This window comes from Mus pahari, chromosome 2 (assembly GCF_900095145.1).
Source record: "Mus pahari chromosome 2, PAHARI_EIJ_v1.1, whole genome shotgun sequence".
NCBI lineage: Eukaryota > Metazoa > Chordata > Mammalia > Rodentia > Muridae > Mus > Mus pahari.
The window spans coordinates 34,079,869-34,101,570 of NC_034591.1; the positions used below are offsets into that span (position 1 = coordinate 34,079,869).

General features: G+C 39.8%; 1 protein-coding gene and 1 pseudogene across 2 annotated transcripts; one reads left to right on the forward strand and one right to left on the reverse strand.

Annotated features, from left to right (window-relative positions):
- The window catches only part of LOC110316734, a 14,242-nt pseudogene extending 12,364 nt beyond the window's left edge, over window positions 1–1,878 (reverse strand).
- Window positions 1,408–19,676, forward strand: Tmem106b (transmembrane protein 106B). 2 transcript variants are annotated; one of them, XM_021190842.2, is made up of 9 exons: window positions 1,408–1,570; window positions 1,907–2,014; window positions 3,359–3,580; window positions 8,373–8,436; window positions 12,505–12,664; window positions 15,994–16,134; window positions 16,864–16,913; window positions 17,821–17,874; window positions 18,628–19,676. In XM_021190842.2, exons 3-9 carry the CDS (start codon window positions 3,361–3,363, stop codon window positions 18,764–18,766), a joined length of 828 nt encoding a protein of 275 aa, XP_021046501.1. In that variant the 5' UTR covers window positions 1,408–1,570; window positions 1,907–2,014; window positions 3,359–3,360; the 3' UTR covers window positions 18,767–19,676. The 2 variants fall into 2 exon arrangements, with proteins under 2 accessions (XP_021046501.1, XP_029391366.1); XM_029535506.1 differs by lacking the exon at window positions 1,408–1,570 and adding an exon at window positions 1,638–1,758.
- Window positions 19,677–21,702: the final 2,026 nt, after the last annotated feature.

A 21,702-nucleotide genomic window follows, 5' to 3' on the forward strand; every position in this document is an offset into this window, starting at 1 on the left:
TCATCCTTCTTGATTTTCTTCTGTTTTCCATAATATGTCTTGGATATTCCAAGTTTCTGGGCTAATATCCCAGAGTTGCCATGGTCTAATTCGCGGCTATTGCTAACCCTATTGAAACCCTAAGACACTGGTCACACACTGCACATAACTTTACTTTAGAATTCTCAGTATAACTTAGGATGAATCCCACAGAGTGAAATTTCTGGACCTAAGGAGGTGAATGTTTTAAATAGTCTAAAAACACCCTGCTTATGTAGATGGAAAATACACAGCTCTCACCTCAAAAGGACAAAGAGTTTATTGTGGAGGCAAATATGAGGGACCATGACCTGAAAACAAAGACTCAGGCTATTCCAAATACCATGTCCCAATGTGGTAACAATTTCATGAAACTTTTATACGCATAGAAGATGGTCATAAATCAAGATACTTTCTAAATACATACATACAAGGCAGTTTAGAAGAGCGGGGCAAAATTGGGCGCTCCTCAGCCAGTCCAGTTGCTTTATTCCAGTAGAGAAGAAAAAACAACACAATTAAAGGATGCTTACTCTTCCCAGTCATAAATCTGTTAATTTTCTAGGAATTTCACCAGAAACCCCATTTATAGGGAAACTATTAAACTCCTTTAGCAACCGCATCTGTTCTTGCTTTCAATTTTATCAGATTATAATTATAATTCCATCCAGGAATCTTATGAGCCACTTAATATATTTTGGTTATCAGGAAGACAGAAAAAGAAAAGAGTTCATAACAACCTTTGACGATAACACTGGAGAGCTACTAAAATGAGCCACGATAGCCTCAACTCATTGTGAGTTATGACTGGACAATGAGGTGCGTGGGTCGGGACACTCCTTTAACAACTCACTTGGTCATGAGCATTGGGGTACAACTCTTATTGCATGCACTGAATAATGTGAACTTAAGTACAAAATCAAAACAAGATTAAACCAAGGCGGGGGCAGGGGTGCGTTTTCCTAGTGACAGAAATTTCTAAATGAAAACTCAAGAACAAAATTCTGGCGTGCAACTCCGCCAGAGATGTGCACCAACCGGCTCATTCTAACCCCAGAGAGGAAGTCTTGTGTCTGCAAACCTATAGACTTGGGAACCAGGTCGCTCGAAACCGCGACGGTGCGCATTTCTCCCCTTTACAAAAGAAATCAGCCTGGTGGAGGGGAAAAAGGAAAACCGATTATTCGTAAGCCAGGCGCAATTAGTACTACTTCGAAACTTTCCAGTCTAGAGAAGAGACAGGTGACAAAACCAGCAGCTTTCACGCTGACAACTTCCCTTCAGGGTGCCAAACCGGTGAAAGGGCGCATGCGTAGTGACCATTCCAGGGTCCTGGCCCCTCCTTCCAGGGGCGAACTGCGCAGGCGCACGCGCAGGCTCTCCCGGTACCGAGCTCAGCTGATGCAGTTGTTGTGCTCCCCCTCCCCCGCAGCTCTCCGGGCTGCACTCTGGCCGGAGCTCGGCCCCGCCCCGGGACCGGGGACGCTGTGACCCTGTCCTGCGGCCCGCCCGCACCGGAGCATCCCGGGACCGCGCAGCACTCCGCGTGCGGGTGAGCGACCCGGCCCTTGGGGCCCACGTCCCCTGCCCGAGCGAGCTGTGAGGGAGGCCGCGGCGAGCCGGGTGCGGAGCTGTCACCGCGGGGGCCTTGGCTTCGCTCCCGGGGCGGCTCGGGCGGCGCCAGGGCCCTTGATCTGAGCGGCCGAGTGGCTCTGGGGGCTTGACAGTTGAAGTTGCAAGGTGGCTCGGATGTTGATTGCTTCTGGGGGGTTTGTTTGCCTTGATGCTCTTTGAAAAGCGCCGGTTTCCGTCTCTCTTGAGTCCCTCAGAACTAATACAGGTGACACATCTCAGTTGCATGCGGTGCTGAATTTATCTTTTTTCCCAGTTTCTAGAGCATCTGAGAACCGTGTTGAGTTCACACAGACCGCGGCATAAACATTGAGAGCCTGGGGAGGAGACGAAGGGAATCTAGCACTCCTTTTAAAAACCTCAAGTAAGTCTCCAAAATGACAGTGGTTACACTTGTCAATAGCCTCAAGAAAAGCTAAGCAAGAAGGCTAGGATTCAAGTACCTGCTTAATCTGGTGTGTACCTAAACCTACCTTCAGCAGACTATGTCAAGGTTACTGTGGGGCAGAGTAAGACAGTTAGCTGAGACCAGAACCACTTAGCTCTGTCCCTCACGTTTTGCCATAAAGGCTCCCTTTTGTGGGACACAGTTTTCACCCCTGTGGTGACACCACATGTTGTCTAATGTCAGCTGATTCTAAACCACCCTGTGTAGTCCATAGCTTCCAAGGTCACAGTGAGAGGAGACAGTACTGATTAAAATTCACCCCTGTGCACCTGTGGCTGGCAAGTGTTGGCTTGGCTCTGACTTGCTGTCATTGAACCACAGTAAGATACTGTGTGTTTGGAAGTCACAATCATTGATATTTCTGAACTACGGTACACAGTGTGTACATTAGAACTTCTGAAAGTATTTTTATTCATCTTTTTACTCCTTTTCCATACAACCCAAGTTTTTAAATTTAAAATTGCTGTCTACACTGTGAGTGAATTCAACAAGTAGTGATCAGATTTTGAAAAGCAGATATGAATTTCCTTCATATGGGGTGACCTGAAATACTTAGTATCATTTTATTTTTTAAATGATAAAAAAATATTAAATTAAAAGTAGTATCTGTGATTGTCTAGTCCATATTTAGAATCTGATAAATGATATATGGATAACCACAGGGAGAATGGAATTGCACCATTTAAAATTTTTGTTTGCCTTTTCTATTGTTTTGTCTCTCAGAATACTGGCATGTTGTATTATGTGACTTTTCATGTTCCTTTCAGTCATGTACTTCTAGGGTTTTATTGACGATGTTACTAAAGGAGTATGAATTTAAGTGAGTGAAATGAGTCGCTTTGAAGTTAGCTGGTGATATATATACATCTGTTTTAACAGGCCAACAATTTCACCTTTACTGCCAACTGGTTTGTAGTTAAAATACATTTTTCTCTACAAAAAAACTAAAAGCGTAGTTCTTTTCTGAACACCCTAAGAAAGCCTAGCATCTCCATTGACACTGTAGACTTTTTACCAACTGTTAGCATTTTAAACATTGGTCTCATTACAAGTCTTACAGGATTTGGTTTCCTATGATCTGTTCGAAAAGTACTTTCTGAATGCTACAAACGGCTTCCTTATATCAGACACTACTTTGATTGAACATAATTTTAATCCTACAAGTAATTTGCATTTGCCTAACCCTGTAACTATATCCCATAGGGTCTGAGAGTATTTTTCCCCCATGGAATTTACTGTCCGGTTTTTCTGTTTCATCAGACATGGGAAAGTCTCTTTCTCACTTACCTTTGCATTCAAATAAAGAAGATGGTTACGATGGCGTGACATCGACAGACAGTATGAGAAACGGATTGGTTAGCAGTGAAGTGCACAACGAAGACGGAAGAAGTGGAGATGTCTCTCAGTTTCCATATGTGGAATTTACTGGAAGAGATAGTGTCACTTGTCCCACTTGCCAAGGAACAGGAAGAATTCCTAGGGGTACGTGTTGCCGCATTGGCTGTCCTCTTAAAGAAAGATTCCAAACATTTGCTCAAACAATGTAAAATCTATATAGTCTTAAGCACTCCTATTTTCAAAGATTCAAAGTTAGAGTTTACCAGTTTTGTTTAGTCAGAAACACAAAAGCAAACAATTAGTACCGTTCCTAAAGCAGTAATAGAAGTAACTTGAGCACATATAACTTTTTTTTTGTCTTGCTTGTCTGCTGTTATAGCTCATATGCACCTATGCACCACTGAGGATTTTAGTCATTTTTGACATTGTTGGAAGCCATATCACAGTCGTTTTGCCACAGTGGATATTAGTAGCTAAATTGTTCAGTAACTCATTATCTAAATAATAGGTTGCTTCTACCTCAATATTTCTAAAAGAAAATTCATGGTGTATGAAGAAAAGCAAGAGGGGAAAACGAGTCTGTGATTTGCCATGGAGAAGATAGGAGGAATTGTCCTATCCCCCGCTATTTGTCGGGAGATTGAGTTGCTCGCACAGAAAGGGAAAATAGTGTTAGGTTGTACTGCTCTCCATCTGTGTTTGGTAGAAGTCAGTAGGTGACCCTGGAGAGACCCTAAAGAAGGGCAGAGTGACTGCATGGGGAACTGGAGACTATCTAGAAAGCGCCTTGGGTTAAGTGGGGTTTGTTACATAGGCTACTGAATGGTGGTTTTATCTTTCTGGGCATAGGAGCTGCTTAAGAATAGTTGAAGAAATTAATACACCAATGTGGAACGGTGGGAATATGATTTCTGTTCATCTAGTCATGTGTGTGAGGTGTGGCCAGGAGGCTTTTTGGTAGCCTGGGTGGGGATTGTGGCAAGTAGATAATCTAGGATCATTCCAAAGAAGTTGTTGTTGTTGTTGTTGTTGTTGTTGTTGTTTGTTTATTTTTCTATCCAACAATTTAAAAATGAAGTAACCACTTATTAAAATAGGCATAAAAAAATTGAGTGCACATGCCAGAAGTAAGATGAAGAACTCAGTTTCAGACATATGTTTGAGGATGTGGGTTTTCATCAAAGTGAGTTTTTAATAGGCAGTTGTAAGGGTCTGAATTCAAGAGCTTATCCTGGCTTCTGTCATCCATATATGATGACCCTTGAAGTGGAACGTAAGACAGGAGCGTTCTGCTCAGCAATTTGGGTAGAAGAAAAGGAAGAGACTTTAGCGTGACTTTAGCGTGATCTCTGGAGCAGTACAGCATTTGAGGAACAGCAGCAGAAGAGAGAGCGGCTAGATCAGGAGGCGGAAGTCTTAACTGTGGAGTCCTAGAAGATAAGCAGAGAGAGTGCACAGAGATGGAGGGAGAGCCACTGCTAGTGCTGATGACACATGGAGTTGTGTGGGGACTGAGCGGTGCCCATTGGTTTGGTGATGTGGAGGCCACTGGGGATCTTTAAGAGTATTTTGAGTAGTTGCCGTTTGATCACATGAACCCACAAGGCCTCTGTCCACTGCTCTCTACTGAGGACTCTTGGCTAGGCTTCATGATGAAGACTTCATCCTCTCCTCCAATAACAAATTTTCATTACATTTCAGCCTTTCAACCACTTCCACCTTGAACACGACATAATTTTGAATATTATCTAGCGTTGACAGAATTAGATGGTATATTCTTCACATGGGTGTTATATTCTCTCTCTCTCTCTCTCTCTCTCTCTCTNTGTGTGTGTGTGTGTGTGTGTGTGTACCCCTGGCTGTTCTGGAATTTGCTCTGTAGAGCAGGTTGAACTCACAAAAACCAATAAACAACAACAACAAAAAAATAACAACACTTCTGCCTCTGCCTCCTGGGTGCTGGGATTAAAGGTGCGTGCCACCATACCTGGTAATTCCATTTTATTTATTTGATTATTTGTTTAAATTCCCGAAAAAATACTACAGATATATACTGCAGTTGTTGGGAAAAGAATGATTTAAGGTTTCTTTAAAGGGGGTCCTGTCCCAATTCTTTAATATTCTATTCAACAGAAAAAGAGATAAAAAGAACTTGAAAGTAGATGCATCCCTAAACCTCCATCCTGCCACCTCATTATTTTTTTAAGATAAAATTAAGATTTTTTTTTTAGCAGAAATGAAGACAAAAAAGATTTTAAGTGGAATTGTATGTATATGAGAGCCAGCCACTATTTTTTTCCTACCAGCAGACTGTATCAGAAGCAGCAAGCCTCCCAAATATCTGCCTTGCAGATGTGTCATCAACTTTCTGGGTCTCCAGCTTGCTGACTGTGGATATAGTCAATTTTGCTATCTCTCTCTCTCTCTTTGTTTGTCTCTCTGAGTAGTTGCAAGAACATGTGTAGACGATGTCAATAGTGAAACCAAAAAAAAAAAAAAAAATCCTTTTATGAGCTCTTACATGTTCAAAAGGTGTGAGTAATGGCGCATCTTATAGGGAGAAAGGGTGTTGTGCTCTAGGACATGAGGGACAAGAGGTGATCTCTTGTAAGGCGGAGTGGGTACCAGATGTATGCATGCTGACAGAAGCAGTCCATAGAGCGTATCCTGCTAACACAGGAGATGGATAGTTATGGGAGCAAATAGATGGTACAGAGTGCATAAGTGCACAACAGTGCCCTGCAGAGGGCACAGGGAGCTTCTCAAGTAGGGATGTAGTAGCAGGGAGGTGGGTAGATACTGCTAAATCAAACTCTCGAGGCAGAGCAACTGTGAAATACAGGGCGTATGGAGCTGTTACACATATTGGCCAAAGGTGAAAGAGCCGGTCCTATGACAAATCGCTAAGTCACCAGCAGCACTGCCAAATAGCACTTAGTGGAAAAGTAACTGCTGGGCCTAAGGGAGCAAGATATTTCACAACGAAACTCTAGAAAAAATGTCTATAAATTATTTCCATGAACTTATTTTGTGTCTAGAAAAGTTGGCAGGATAACAGAAGCCCATGGGAAGCACTCTAATAACAAAGAGAAGATTTTGTTATTTGCTTTCTTGGTTGGTTTCAAAAGCAGAGTGCAGCGACATGGTCTCCTCGCTTCCTCCTCAACATACAGGAAAGTTATGCGGGCTACTTGTTCCTCTTTTTTCATTAATGCTATGAGTTAAATGAGCTTATCTTTCTTCCCTCTGCTTTCTATCCTGTAACTTAATGTAGGACGCCTGAAAAGTCTATTCAGGGTCTGTTAGGGACATTTTCTCTATGTGCCGCATTATGAGCCAAGAATGAAGATGAAGGGGGTGGTCCTGAGAGCATGAGGGTGCTGAGTTTTGAAATTGTCCTTTTAGGGTGTGAACTAGGAAATGTGGTATAATTGCATCTTTCGGGGTTACTTGAAATTAGTGATTGTAGTTGAGAGCAGGGAGCTTCTGAAAGCTTGAGATTTAGACTAGCAGTTTGGGTCCAGCTGTTGAGGACCCAGGAATGGGTAGCACCAGTGTTTCTTCTACCCTTAGTAAACTTAGTCTGATGAGTGGAAAACAGTGTAGTTCCGAGAAGCCTGTGTAAGTTCAGGTCCCCTGGAAGACAGGGCTTTTCAGGGTTTTTTTGGTTTTTGTTGTTTTTAACCGGTGGATTAAAGGATAGTAGAGCCTTCATTGTTTATAGTATTTTTGGTTAGTATGAAAAAACATAGTGTCTTCTCTAAAACTAATTTTTGAAGACATAAATAACAGTTTACTAAAGGAATAAGGAGAGATGTATTCTACTCTTTTGAAACAAGTTTCTAATAGAGCACCACTATATTTTAGTTATTCATGTTAATACTTTTTAAGGCATGTTTTTATTAGGTATTTTCTTCATTTACATTTCAAATGCTGTTCCCAAAGTCCCCTATACCCTCCCCCCTGCCCTGCTCCCCAACCCACCCATTCCAGCTTCCTGGCCCTGGCATTCCCCTATACTGAGGCAATGATCTTTGCAAGACCAAGGGCCTCTCCTCCCAGTGATGGCCAACTAGGCCATCCCCTGCAACATATGCAACTAGAGACACAGCTCTGGGGGATACTGGTTAGTTCATATTGTTGTTCCTCCTATAAGGTTGCAGACCCCTCTAGCTCCTTGGGTACTTTCTCTAGCTCCTTCATTAGGGGCCCTGTGTTCCATCCAATAGATGACTGTGAGCATCCACTTCTGTATTTGCTAGGCATTGGCATAGCCTCACAAGAGAGAGCTATGTCAGGGTCCTGTCAGCAAAATCTTTCTAGCATATGCAATAGTGTCTGGGTTTGGTGGTTGTATATGGGATGGATCCCCGGGTGGGGCAGTCTCTGGATGGTCTTTCCTTCTGTCTCAGCTCTGAACTTTGTCTCTGTAACATTTGTCATCTGGCAGCATGGGAATTTTGTTCCCCATTCTAAGAAGGAGTAAAGTATCCACACTTTGGTCTTCCTTCTTCTTGATTTTCTTGTGTTTTACAAATTGTATCTTGAATATTCTGAGTTTCTGGGCTAATATCCACTTATCAGTGAGTGCATATCATGTGTGTTCTTTTGTGATTGGGTTACCTCACGCAGGATGATATCCTACAGATACATCCATTTGCCTAAGAATTTCATGAATTCATTGTTTTGTTTTGTTTTTTTAAGCCAAGCAGCAGACCAGGCCAAGGTGTTCCATGTGAGAGAGGTTTATTATGCGGGAATGGGGGGAGAGCAGCGAAGCAGGTAGAAGGGTAGAGAAGAGGAGAGAGAGAGAAAGAGGAGGGAGAGAAGAAAGAGGAGGAGGAGAAGAGAAGAGAAGAGCGAATTCATTGTTTTTAATTGCTGAGTAGAATGTGAAATGTTAATGCAATTTTAAACCGACATCTTTTACTTTTAGGACAAGAAAACCAACTGGTGGCATTGATTCCATATAGTGATCAGCGGTTACGGCCAAGAAGAACGTATGTGATTATAAGATTTCTTCTTTTGTTGTTGTCTGTATATTTCAAACTTTATATAAGTAATTACTCTAGTTAGGACATTTAAGAAGAAAAATTTATCTGGTTGTTAAGCTATACCATCCTATGCCTTCTGTGTTTAAACAAACAAAAAAATTCCTGATTGGATGAGGATTTGAAAAATACCATGCCACCTGTATCTTCAGAAGCCTGTTCACTAAGAGTTCTGAAATTGTGGCAAATCACACCGGTGTGTTCATGCTCATTTTCACCAGGCGTAGGTGATTCTGCGTTCTCACCAACTTCAGAATGATAATGACTGCTCTGAGCATAATGCCTACAGAGACGTGGGCAGAGCATAGAAGATACGTGGACATTTTAAGAGAAGCAAAGGGAGTCTTGAATGATCCTAAGAGTCCTGATATCGAAAGGAAGTGCTCCACCCGCAAAGAATCCAAAACTCAGCACTCTGAGCAAATATTTTTGAGAATAGCTTGTTACAATGAAAAGAACAGAGATTGCAGAAAACCCACAGTGGCCTTGAGAAGGTCAAAAGAGGCTGAGTGTTCATGTGGGTCAAACAAATCTGGACCGTCCCATTACTTGATGGTAGAACCATTTTTTGAAAATATAAAAACCTTAATTAATCGTGAGCAACATGAATATACAGTAAAGTAAAAGAATATGAACTCAGGAAAATGCGGAAAAAAATGAAAGACATGCAAAAAGCATATAGAACCTTAAATATATATACAATTTAAACTATAGAATGCACAGCAGTAGCTTGAGACATTGAAAGGTTTAGAAGTCAGGCAACTGATAGGAGCCTATGAAATCCGATCTCACAGGCCCTTAAAATATTTAGAAAAATACTTGTTCTATAAAATTGGAAGTGTACAAGTAAGATACCCTAGAAAATACAAGGAAAGTGGATTAAACAGGAGGCATGCAAACACAGTCTATCTTAGTCAGTGCTCTTTTGCTGTGAAGAGACACCATGACTATGCCACTTCTTATGAAAGAAGACCTTTGATTGTTGCTGGCTTATCAGCATGGCAGGAGAATCATGGCATGGAGACAGACATTGTGGTGGAGAAGTAGCTGAGAGTTCTACATCTGAATCCACAGACAGCAGGAAGAGAGCACTAGGCCTGTCTTGGGCTTTTTGAATCCTCAAAGACCACCCCTAGTGACATAGTTCTCCAGCAAGGCCACATCTACTCCAACAAGGCCACCCCTCCTAATCCTTCTCAAATAGAATCATTTCTTATTCAAACCATCATACATACATAATGGAAAACTTTGAGCAAAGTAACAGAAAATAAAGAAAGCTAAACGTGTATGTAATTTCAACTCCTACAGAAGCAACTAAGAGGTATAGGATAGTAAATGTCCACTTGAGGGGTACATAGTTAGAGTAAAAGAATCTTGCTCTATCTACCAGAAAAAGACGCCCTCACCCAGAGAGGTGCCCTAGTGGAAATCCTGGACTTTGGAGGTTTAAAGAAGAAAAGCCCTTTGAGCATTAGTCAAGAGGCTCAATTAATGAATAAGGGATAGAAGATCAAATTGACCCACAGTTTCTTGGCCAAAATGCTTCAGATAAGCTGTTGAATAAAATATTTAGCAATCATGGAACTGAAGTCAACCAAGCGTTGTATAAACTTAAAGTGGCTTTTATTTTGAAATACACAGAGGTAAAAAGGTGAAAAATTGGGCCAGATTTACAATCTCAGAGTAGAAAACCTTTTCAACAGCTGTGATTTAAAATGCTAGTGATGAAAAAACACAGTGAACTCAGTAAGGATAAATAAACATCCAGAGGTTGAAAACAAACCCTCAATTGAAATCAAAATACAAATGATAAGCCAAGAAGTAAGGTCTGCAGATGAGATCATGCAGAGGACTTAACCCATTCTGTACTGACCATCATCAAGATTTGAGAAGAAGAAAGCCAGCTCTCCTAAAGGAGGTGGAAATAGCTGTGGGAAGTACCTCACAGAAACAAAGTGTTAATGACCTTTAATCATAGGGAAACACACTCCCTTCTTTTTCTTTAAAGAAATGCAAAATCAGTCTACATAGACAAATCATTGCTATCAGATTAGCAAAAGCCCAGAATTTAATCAACATACTTGATTGGCCCTACTGAGTGAAAACCAGCATTCTCACGCCTTACTAATGAATGGGCATTCTGTATTTTCTATCAAACCACATAGGACTCAATCTTTTATTGAAGTTTCATCTGTTGCTATGTATTGTAATGCTAAATCCTATACCTGAAGGTCTATACCTACAAGGGACTTCTCATGTTTACAAGCTTTTGTTGTTTAAACCCCGTTCCTTGCTATAAAATTATTGGTTAAATAAAAATGTCTACAAGCCAGTTACTGGAGGGATTAGAGGTAAGTGAATTTTCAGTGACCTGGTTAGAGAGAGAGAGAGGAAAGCAGGAGGAAGGACGAGAGGGGGGGGGGAGAGGGAGGGAGGGAGGGAGGAAGGAAGGAAAGGAAGGAAGCTGCCATAAGTGGAGATGGGGATGAGCACATGGCCAGGAGAAACAGCAAGGATACATCTGGAGAGGTAGCCAGGCCAGAGTTAGAAGAGTAGATTAGGGGTTATGCCCCAGTAATTGTCAAAGCCAAATAAAATAACCATAGTGTTGAGTCTCGTTTATTTGTAAGCTAGTCAGGGATAAGCCTAAATTGGTTGTACCATCTTTGGCTCAGAAATTACATTTTTGAAAAATTTATGCTAAAGGTAGTTATCAAATATTGTAAGAGCAGCCAGGAATAATGGTACATACCTGTAATCCCAGCACCAGGAAGTAGATGTAAAAAGATCAGAAGTTCAAGGCCATCCTCAGCTATAAGCTTAAGGCTCTCTAAGACGCCATACTCAGTAACACAAAGCAAAAAAATGTGTGCGTACACACGGTTAAATAAATAAAACAACCTAATAACATATACGAGATCTAGCAATGTTAAAATCTTAGATCATAATGGTTTTTAAATTCCTTTTGTGCCTATGGTGGTTTCTGCCTATGGGTATATTGTAGGCATAACAAATAGGAGTTGTTCTTGATGACTTGGAGCTCATAGCAACAAAGATTGAAGGAACTCCACAGTGAATGAGTAGGAAGTAGCTGGTTTGCTCCACCCAGCATGGACTACCCAGCTGCATGGACTCAGTGGTGGAATTTAGTGAGGTTCTGTTCATTTGCTTTAGTTCTCTTTAGCAAGCCATTTTTCTTTTTCTTAGGAAGCTATAATAACTAGAAAAATTGTTAGGGCATTTTAAACAGATGTTGTAAGGTGGATGGACACAGTTAACATAGTTGAGGCATAGGAAGTTTGAGGGGAGGAGAGACTGGGCAAAATGACAGGTCACCAGAAGGGGAAGGATGCAAGACTCAGAATGAAATAGGCCTTTCACAGAGCACCATATGTTCAAGTGACCAAGAAATCTGAAACCATAGTCTTGAGTGTAACATGGGAGAGCATACACATCTCAGAGGCGTTAAATGGATAGTAAATGCAGGTTAGTTATCGTTTTGTCTTATATGTGCCTAATACTGCCACTTGCCTCAGGTAAACAGAACACAGTAGCATCTTTAACACTAAGTCGATCAGTGCAAACAATATCTGTAAAACCGCGTGCACGAGCGCCTGGTAACTAGCACTCAGGGCTCATCAGGACAGGGAATGAGGCTATCCACAGCGAAGTCCCTGAGTGCTACAGTGAATCCAGGTGGGGGCGTGAGTTCTGGGTCTGTAAAGGGTTCGAGTATAAAATCTGGATTGAAAATCACTTCATTGTAAGTAATGAATTAGTTCATTATAAGTAAATGTTTCATTATAAGTTTGAGATCTCATTTTCTAAAATTGACAATTAAGCTTCTAAAGAGATTATTTTAACCCTTATCTAATAGTCTTAGTGTGAAAATTTGGTAAACTTAAATTTATTTTCTTCCTAATATATGTGGTAAATTTCAAATGAAAATAATTCCCTGAAACGTTGTTCTGTGTAGTTTTGGATGACACATATGTAAGGAAGCTATTTTCCTTTCAGAAAGCTGTATGTGATGGCATCTGTGTTTGTCTGCCTGCTCCTGTCTGGATTGGCTGTGTTTTTTCTTTTCCCTCGATCTATTGAGGTGAAGTACATTGGAGTAAAATCAGCCTATGTCAGCTACGATGCTGAAAAGCGAACCATATATTTAAATATCACGGTAAGTGCATGTTTGCACTGAAGGCCTTGACACCATTTTTGCATTGCTCAGCCACCCAGTTGTTCTGCTCAGAGAATGAATGCTTGCTAATGAGCCCTGCTGCTGTAGTTTACAGGACTCTGCTATGTTGATTCCACTACCATGTCTGGTTCTGCCAAAAATGGAAAGGAAGCTCCATTTTTGTATATTGGGAATCATTTAACAGTTGAAGATGTCTTTTGTAGGAAGATCAAATAAAGATTTTCTGGTAAATGGAAAAATATATTCAATATACTTTTCAACATGTGATTCCAAATAGGTAACAAGGTGTTAACCGTTGAGTCAAAGGATGTTACGAATACAACATTTTTGCTTTCTAAACTTTTATGAAAGAAAAATTCTGTCAGTCTTAACAGACTTTTACTTGACTCTATTAAAGATGAAGTTTATATGATAACCTGATTGTTTTAAGTTAGAACATGTTAAAATGGATGTGGGCTTACAACACATGTGATTTTGAAAAAAGGATTATATAGCCTTCCAACTTTGAAACTTCACAGATCTGCTCCCTGCATTTACATACACATGAGCCTTTGGCTATAAAGAACATGCTATGCTAACCACTGTATTGGGAAGGGGAAGTGTGTAACCACCTGTGTCATCATGGTGGCTCATGCCTTCAAATTCAGAGTGTGCTGTGGTCTCCTGGGAAGAGTTCTCAGGTGTATGTCATTTCCTTTTAAATAACAGTGCAGTGAAATGAGGATGCCTCATTGTATTTTAAATAATTAAGCGAGGATTATCACAATTTTAGATATTTACTCATAATCAAATTAAGGAATATTGAAATTTACGTTAGAAATAGGATTTCTGTTGAGATGAATAGTAGGCCTCACTAGAAGACGTTGAAGGAAAAGACTGACGAGGTCATAGGTCAAAAGCTGAAGGTACCAGAACTGTATTATTGCTGCCCCTTGAGGCAAGTGCTGGGCATTAGTGAGTGTTAGTATTGACTGTCAGCTTGACAGGACCTAGAAGCACCCTGGTGACAAGCTTCCGGGTATGGCTGTGAGGATTAGGTTGAGGTAGAATGACCCGCCTTACCTGTGGGCAGTCGTGTTTTATGAAATGAGTTCTTGAGCTGAACCAACAATAGGAGAAGGCAGGCTAAGCAGCAGCGTTTGTCAACCTGTGCTTATTAACTGAGGCTATGCATTGTGACCAGCCTTCTCATGCATCTGCCGGCATGCCCCACTCCGCCAGCATGGACTAGATTTCCTTAAACTATAATAAAGCTGAAATACTGTCTTCTTAAGTTGCTTTTTATCAAGTACTTGGTCATAGCAATGTATAAAATAACTAATACTTCCATTTATAGTAGCTAATTACGTATGGGGATTCCCTTGACCAAACCAATCCAGAAACAAGTTCTGTGTCTCCTGTCCCATGACTTCTATTATCCCACCTTGTAGAATTTTCTTCTGTAGTTCTGCAGAAACAATCAGTTCAGTGCTTTTTAAACTAACTCACTTCTGACACTGACCAACTGTCAGTAACCTTCAGACCTCACAGGTTAAAGGCTCAGTCCCAACATCCTCCACCCACTTTAGATGTCAGTTTCAGGTTCAAACCCCCAAAACATCTGGTAGACTATCAGTTGGGAGTCTTATAACCTGATCCTATGTTTGGTTAATTTCCCTGAACAACTCAATATACTTACATTCATTGATTTGTTCAAAGAGGCTATTATAAGGGCTACGGGCCCACAGACAGATGAAAAGGTAGAGTAAAAGGCAGAGGGCAGTGGCTTCTGTCCCCGAGGAACCCCGAGGAACTGAGTGTTCTGTCCTCCCAGCACAGGTTTTATCTGTATGACATTGGCCCCAGCCCCTTTGCAGCTCCTATGAAGCATTAGCTGCATCAGCATAATTGAAGGATAGCCAACTGCAGATGGACAAAAATCCTGATCTAATGTAAATAAGCTGAGAGTTGTCAGCTAGGAACCAATCAATGTGTATCATAATGCTACAGTACCACTCACTGGCACCGTGCTACTGAAATACTCTGCCTATTACTAGACCCTTGAAAACCCCCAGAATACATAATGATTTTGACTCTTCTGTGAAAACTTAACTCTCAACAATATATACATGCAATTGCTAACAATGTATATACATCCCCCTACATATAAACCTTTCTTTGTGTTACCAAGCAGTCTCATTCTTATGTCTGAAAGATACACATGTGCTCTCATACATTTCGGCTGAAATCGGGCTACATTTTTCTGCATGAAAGACTTTTTCATTGACTAATTTTCAAAGTGATTTGCTGTAGTAGTTGTGAATGTAAAGCATATGAACCAAGCCAGCCATGGTAGCATATGTGTGTACTGTTATGACTAGAAGGGGCAGGGCAGAAGGTTGAAAGCAGAAGATGGGCTGGAGAGATGGCTCAAGGGTTATATACACTGACTGCTCTTCCAGAGGTCCTGAGTTCAATTCCCAGCAACCACACAGTGGTTCACAACCACCTGTAGTGGGATCTGATGTCCTCTTCTGGTGTGTCTGAATACAGCAACAGTGTGCTCATATAAACAAACAAACAAATGAATAAATAATTTTTTAAAAAAGCAACCAGCTGCAAACCTGGAGCCTTTTTTCTCTTCATATCGATGCAGTGTAAATCTCTACAGGCATGTAAGGTAAAAGCCATTTTCTTTTACATAAGCTGCTAATGCCACTCATTTGGTAATAGTTCTTGCCTGCCATGCACAAGTGTCTGATTTAGTCCCTATTGTCACACAAAACCCAGCTTGGTGGTGCAGGCCTGTAATAGGAGCTCTGTAGAGCTGGAGATGGGAAAGTTTAAGGTCACCCTTAGCTACATAGTGAGGTCAAAGCCTGCAGGATTGTATGAAATCCTGTCTGAAAAAAAATTGGGTTTTCTTAAAACAAATTTTTTTTTAAGTACTGACTTACGTTGTTGGTAGAGACATGTATATGATACATAAGGATTTAAATAAAAATTTAAAATGTTTAGTCCAACTTTTGCTAAAACTATAGAATATATGTTTTAACATACACTTCTCCATATTTTCATGTAGTATATTTTTTGGGTTTTGTTTTCAAAGTTTTGAATCACATGTTCATTATACACATAGTTCTCTATAAATGTTCTTTAACGTTTTTGTTAATAAAATGTTTTTTAAACATTATTTTTAAACAAAAAATGTTAATAAAATCTTTTCCCAATAAATGAAATATAGTTCCAACTAAAGTTATTTGGTTTTGAGTTCATATTTGCATGCCTATGTAAACATAATGTATATTTGTTGTCTCTGTTTTTTGCAGAACACACTAAATATAACAAATAATAACTATTATTCTGTTGAAGTTGAAAACATCACTGCTCAAGTCCAGTTTTCAAAAACCGTGATTGGAAAGGCTCGTTTAAACAACATAACTAACATTGGCCCACTTGATATGAAGCAGGTAAACCTATTCAGGGGAGTGAGCGGGTGAAATGGTTCTTTATCCTGTGTAATACAGAATGGAATGGGGTTGGGGGCCTCCTCAAAGACTTGACTCGGAAATGTGTCCCAGAAATGTATAAACCAGATTTATCAAAGGAAAGATTTTTTTTAATTAGATATTTTCTTTATTTACATTTCAAATGTTATCCCCTTTCCTGGTTTCCCCTCTGAAAACCCCTTATTCCCTCCCCCTTCCCCCTGCTCACCAATCCACCCACTCCCACATCCTGGCCCTGGCATTCCCCAATACTGGGGCATAGAACTTTCACAGGAACAAGAGCCTCTCCTCCCATCGATGACTGACTAGGCCATCTTCTGCTACATATGCAGCTAGAGCCACTTGTCCCACCATGTGTTTTCTTTGGTTGGTGGTCTAGTCCCAGGGAACTCTGGGGTTACTGGTTAGTTCATATTTTTGTTCCTCCTATGGGGCTGCAAACCCCTTTAGCTCCTTGGGTACTTTCTCTAGCTCCTTCATTGGGAACCCTGTGCTCTATCCAATGGATAACTGTGAGCATCCACTTCTGTATTTGTCAGGCACTTGCAGAGCCTCTCAGAAGACAGCTTTATCAGGAAAAAGAAAGATTTCTAACTTTGAAGAATTTAGACATATGGGTAACATGTTTGGTGTTTGGATCCTATCCTCTGTTTATGTGTTTTTCTTGTTGGTTTTTGCTTTTGCTTTCAGATTGATTATACAGTACCCACAGTTATTGCAGAGGAAATGAGTTACATGTAGTAAGTTTTGGATTTTAGTATCTTTACCTTTTGTTTTCTTAATTTTTATAAGGTTATCAATTAAAAGGACCACATATTGCAATGCTTGCCCTATTCTCTAAACATGCTTTTCTTTATACATTCTACAGCATAGAAAACATAGATGCATAGATAAATAAGATAGATAGATCCATCAAACTCATCTTTATATCCAGAATTGTGTGAGTGTATATATTTATATATGTATGTGTGTATGTGAGCGAGAGAGATAACAATATATATGTTATCACTTAGTTACTATATATTCTTGGTGCTTTAATATAGGAGTACTGAAATTTCTAATGTATAATAATACTTTCCCATTGACTTGTACTTCTGTATCTGTTGCATTTGTGAACACACACACACACACACACACACACACACACACACACATGCATGCATTTGTTCAAGGCAGGGTTGAAGTTGAATGTCTTCCTCTATCAGTCTCTACCTTATTCTCTAAGGCAGGCTCTGTGACTAAAAATCTAGAGCTCAGTTATTTGGTGAGGCTGGCTGACAAGCAAGCCTCTAATATCCTGTTTCCAACTCTAGTCCCAGGTTTCTGAGTGCATCCTGCCATGCCTGGCTTTCTGCCTGAAGGCTTGGCACCCAAACTCAAGCCCTCATGCCTACACAGCAAGAGTTTTACCTCCTAAGCCACCTCCCTAGCATGACCTTTAATAGTGTCTCAACAGGCACGGTAACATGGCCCAGAATCCCAGGTATTACAGAGGCTGAGATGAGGAAGATTCCTGAGGCCAACATATGGAGATTTCATCTCATAGGAAAAAACCAAAATCACTATTCAGAATCTCTATTAAGTTTAATAGAATTGTAAATTGATAATGTAATGACAGTGCTCTTTCTATTTTAATTTCTTTAACAGCGATTTCTGTACACTGATCTCCATCAAAGTACACAACATAGTACTCATGATGCAGTAAGTATGGCCATGCCTGCAGAGATAGTTCTTGCTAAGACTGTGTTCATAATGTCTGTTAGGATGTGTAAACCCATGAAAGCCATCTCAGCTTGGCCGTTAGACTTACGGAGTGCTATGTACAATGTAATTTGGCTACCTAGAATATGTTTGCTCAGAGCCAATTAGAAGCCTGCAGAGATTGTAGGAGCTCAGGCAAATGGCAGGGTTAGCCTAGAGAGAGTGGGCACGCAGCTCTTCCTCCTGACCTTGTGAGTAAACTTACAGCAATGAGGAAGAGCAATGCTTTGGGTTTATAAATTGCTTATTACTTATTTATATAAAATATTATTGCTTATATTTGATATTTTTGTCCTTGGCTGACATTTAATTTTCCATTTTCCTGTGAAGAGGGGACCATATGATTTTTTTTAAGCATATAATAAACTTTAATTACATTTATATAAATTTTAATAAATATTTTATACATTTATATAAATATATATTATCTATATTGTATGAGCATATAATTATTGGATAGGGTTTGCTAGGTTAGCATTTTTGAGTCTGTTGGAAAAATACTTCCTAAGAATCTATAATGTCATCTTAATATCAAATGTTCCATAACTGATCATTATATTTCACAATTAAGTAATTTTAGGGGATTAATTAACTTATGATATATAAGTTCATATTTGGTTGCTATTATTCTCAGATAACCCTTTTGGAATAATTTTTATATAACGAATATTCTTTTGTCTATTTCATTTTTAGAGTTACTGTAACAACAGCATACTTTGGACACTCTGAGCAGATATCTCAGGAAAGGTACCAGTATGTTGACTGTGGAAGGAACACGACTTACCAGTTGGCCCAGTCTGAGTATCTAAATGTCCTTCAGCCACAACAGTAAACTCTAAAGGCGATGTGGTTAGAGCCGATGACACACCTGAGACATCGTCAGAACTGTCAGGGGGGGAGGTACTGCCTAGAAGGACATCTTTAATTAAGCATGTCTAAAGTTTACACTGGGACGTTGAGGGTTCAACTGACAGAATCTGCTCCTTGTGAAGTTCCTGGACTCTTGTTTTCTGTGTTGGTGATTCGCTCCTACCAAGAGCTTTTCGTCCATCTTAAGTTAACTGATTGGTTTGCTTCTCACCTTTGTTCCCAAGGTGAAAAATTGAGACTTCCTTAGAATACAATAAATAATTATATAAAAGTCATAGATTTAATCTATATATCTATTGATAATATAGTTCAGTCCTGAATGTAATTTGAAAAATAACTTCTGAAGATTTTTATATGAAATTACTGAAAGCCTATTATTCATGGAGAACTTTTAAAAACTGACCTGTTTTATAAATTCCCATTCTTACATAGGAGTCTTTCAACTATATGATAACTTAGCTATTAGCTAAATGTTTTTAGCCTTTAATTTCTTGAAATTCTACTGATTTGCATGTTTTGTCTCATTTCTAGCTAATGGTTGCATAATATTTACCAACCATAACAGTCTGCCACATTCTGTTCTACATTTTGTAATAACCTCTCAGTATGTGTTTCATGTATAACTTTGTGAACTTTCTGTGTGATCTTCAAACATATTCCTTTAATGTACAATATTGTAAATAAAGTGCATGGCTTTTATACAGCTTTGATAAAGGTCAAATGAAGTGGTACAGATTAAGAAGTAAAGCAAGTTGTTCATAAACAATAAGGTAGGAAAGTGAAGTTCAGAAACCTATAAAGTATCAGTAGGTTCCAGATACATGTTGGATCTGGCATAAAATAGATGCATAATAAAACATTTTCATGCTTTACTTTTTATGTTGCTTTTCATATTGATTATATAGATACTTTTGCAGCAACTAGGTATCATTAATTTTATGAAAGTTTTAGGGAAGAATCTCATGTCTTTCTAGAAATTATTCAAGGAATACTTTTCTTTTTCCAGTTTTTTATTAGGAATTTACTTCATTTACATTTCAAATGCTATCCCGAAAGTCCCCTATACCCTTCTCCCCTCCCCTACCCACCCACTCCCACTTCTTGGCCCTGGAATTCCCCTGTACTGGGGCATATAAAGTTTGCAAGACCAAGGGGCCTCTCTTCCCAATGATGGCCGACTAGGCCATCTTTTGCTACATATGCAGCTAGAGACACAAGCTCTGGGGATACTGGTTAGTTCATATTGTTGTAAGGAATATTTTCATTGAACATTGGTGACTACATCAAAATAAAACCTATAGTTTGCTTTAAAAATTTTAATCATTACGCTTCATCCTGATTCGATGCTTCTAGCAATTACAGTAAGCATTTATTTTTTAATTTTGTCTAACATTGTTTTCAAGTATGATGGATGTATTCATCTCATTACTTTATATTTTCAGTGTCATTTTTGACCAAGTATTTTCCTTATGCACTCAGCAAATTTTCAGGACCCAGTAAAGTGCATTCTGTTTCCTTGTGTCAGAAGTTGGGTTTTCCTTCTCCCATGCCCAAGCGCCTCTGTTAGCTGTGATGTGTAGTCCGTTCATCCGTCTGGTCCCAAGCGGGAAGCATAGACTCTAAGGGCTCCACTCTGCCCTTGAAGCACTCTCCTGTCTTTCCTTAGCATTCATCCTGCATTCGTCACCGTGGGGGGGGAGCACTGGGATGTCCCTGTTCTGTGTGTGGCAGTCCTCCTGCATTGCTATGTTGGCCGCCCTTCCCATCACACCCAGAGCATCCTCTGCAGCCATTCATGTTCTAGTCAAGCTGGGCTTTATTTGATTTCTTTTTTTTTCTGTACTTGCCGGTTACCTCCATTCTTGTAGCTGCACAGTTGGCTGGTTGTGCTTACATTTTTCAAATCAATTTCATTTCATTATATGCAGTCTCTCCTTTTTATGTAACTGTGAGTCATCTAGTCATCCCTTTCGTTTCATTTGTTTGTTTTGTCTGGAAATGTCTAATCCTGTTACTTAAAAGTTACTGCTGTCTTTACTTTGGCTACTCAACCTACGTCTCCATCTAACCAGTAACTATATAGTTTCTTGTTTACTCAGTTATCTTTCATATTCTAGTGAATTTTTATGTAAAAAAAGCAAACTGTAAATAAACCTTTTATGATTTCTGTTGTGCATTTTGCCCAGCCTGGCTCCATGCCTCCTTACAACCATGTAAGGTGTACAAAGTCATCATCCATCCGTTTCTCCAGAATCACCTTTTACGTATGTCTCATATAATAATCACTTTCCGTGTATCTTCCGTGTGTATTTTAGTCCAGCAGAGCACTGTGTAAGAGAAGAAGTTTGTTTTTCACTTTCTTCCAGAGTTCATGCACAAGGCCTACAGAGTCAGGACAATACACTGAACTTTGCTCCCAGTGATTCAGTTTCAAAAATCTTTTCTTAACTATTTACATTGAAAATTCTATCTCATCCTGTTTTAATGTCTAGCTTTAATAATGCTTGAGTCATTTGAAAAAACCAACCAAACAAAAACACCTGGAATTGAAGCACATTGCCTGCGACTCTTCAACGAAAATCAAGTAACAGTCCTGGGTAAGCCAGGCTGGTAACAGCTGTAAGTTAATAAAACTCAAAACAAAATGAACAAACACAAGCTGAACAGTAGCCATAAAGACATCTGCAGCTATGAATGAAGCTTTTCGTTTTTCTTAGATCAGTCTGAGTTTGGTTTAGCTAAGTCTGGCTTCTGGCAGGGAGGAAGGGTAGGTGTTAATATATTTTTATGAGCACCACCAAAGCTTAGCCAGGGACATGATGAAGACGTTACCATGTTGCCCCATGCTCACAGGAGTAAATTCTGTTCTACACTAACCCAGCACTGCCTCAGCCCCTG

Excerpts from the sequence above, each read along its gene's own strand:
- Tmem106b (XM_021190842.2), top strand. The coding sequence starts at position 3,361 with ATGGGAAAGTCTCTTTCTCACTTACCTTTGCATTCAAATAAAGAAGAT. Across the intron at positions 3,581-8,372 it reads AACAGGAAGAATTCCTAGGG|GACAAGAAAACCAACTGGTG; the intron begins GTACGTGTTGCC and ends TTTTACTTTTAG. Across the intron at positions 12,665-15,993 it reads CCATATATTTAAATATCACG|AACACACTAAATATAACAAA; the intron begins GTAAGTGCATGT and ends TGTTTTTTGCAG.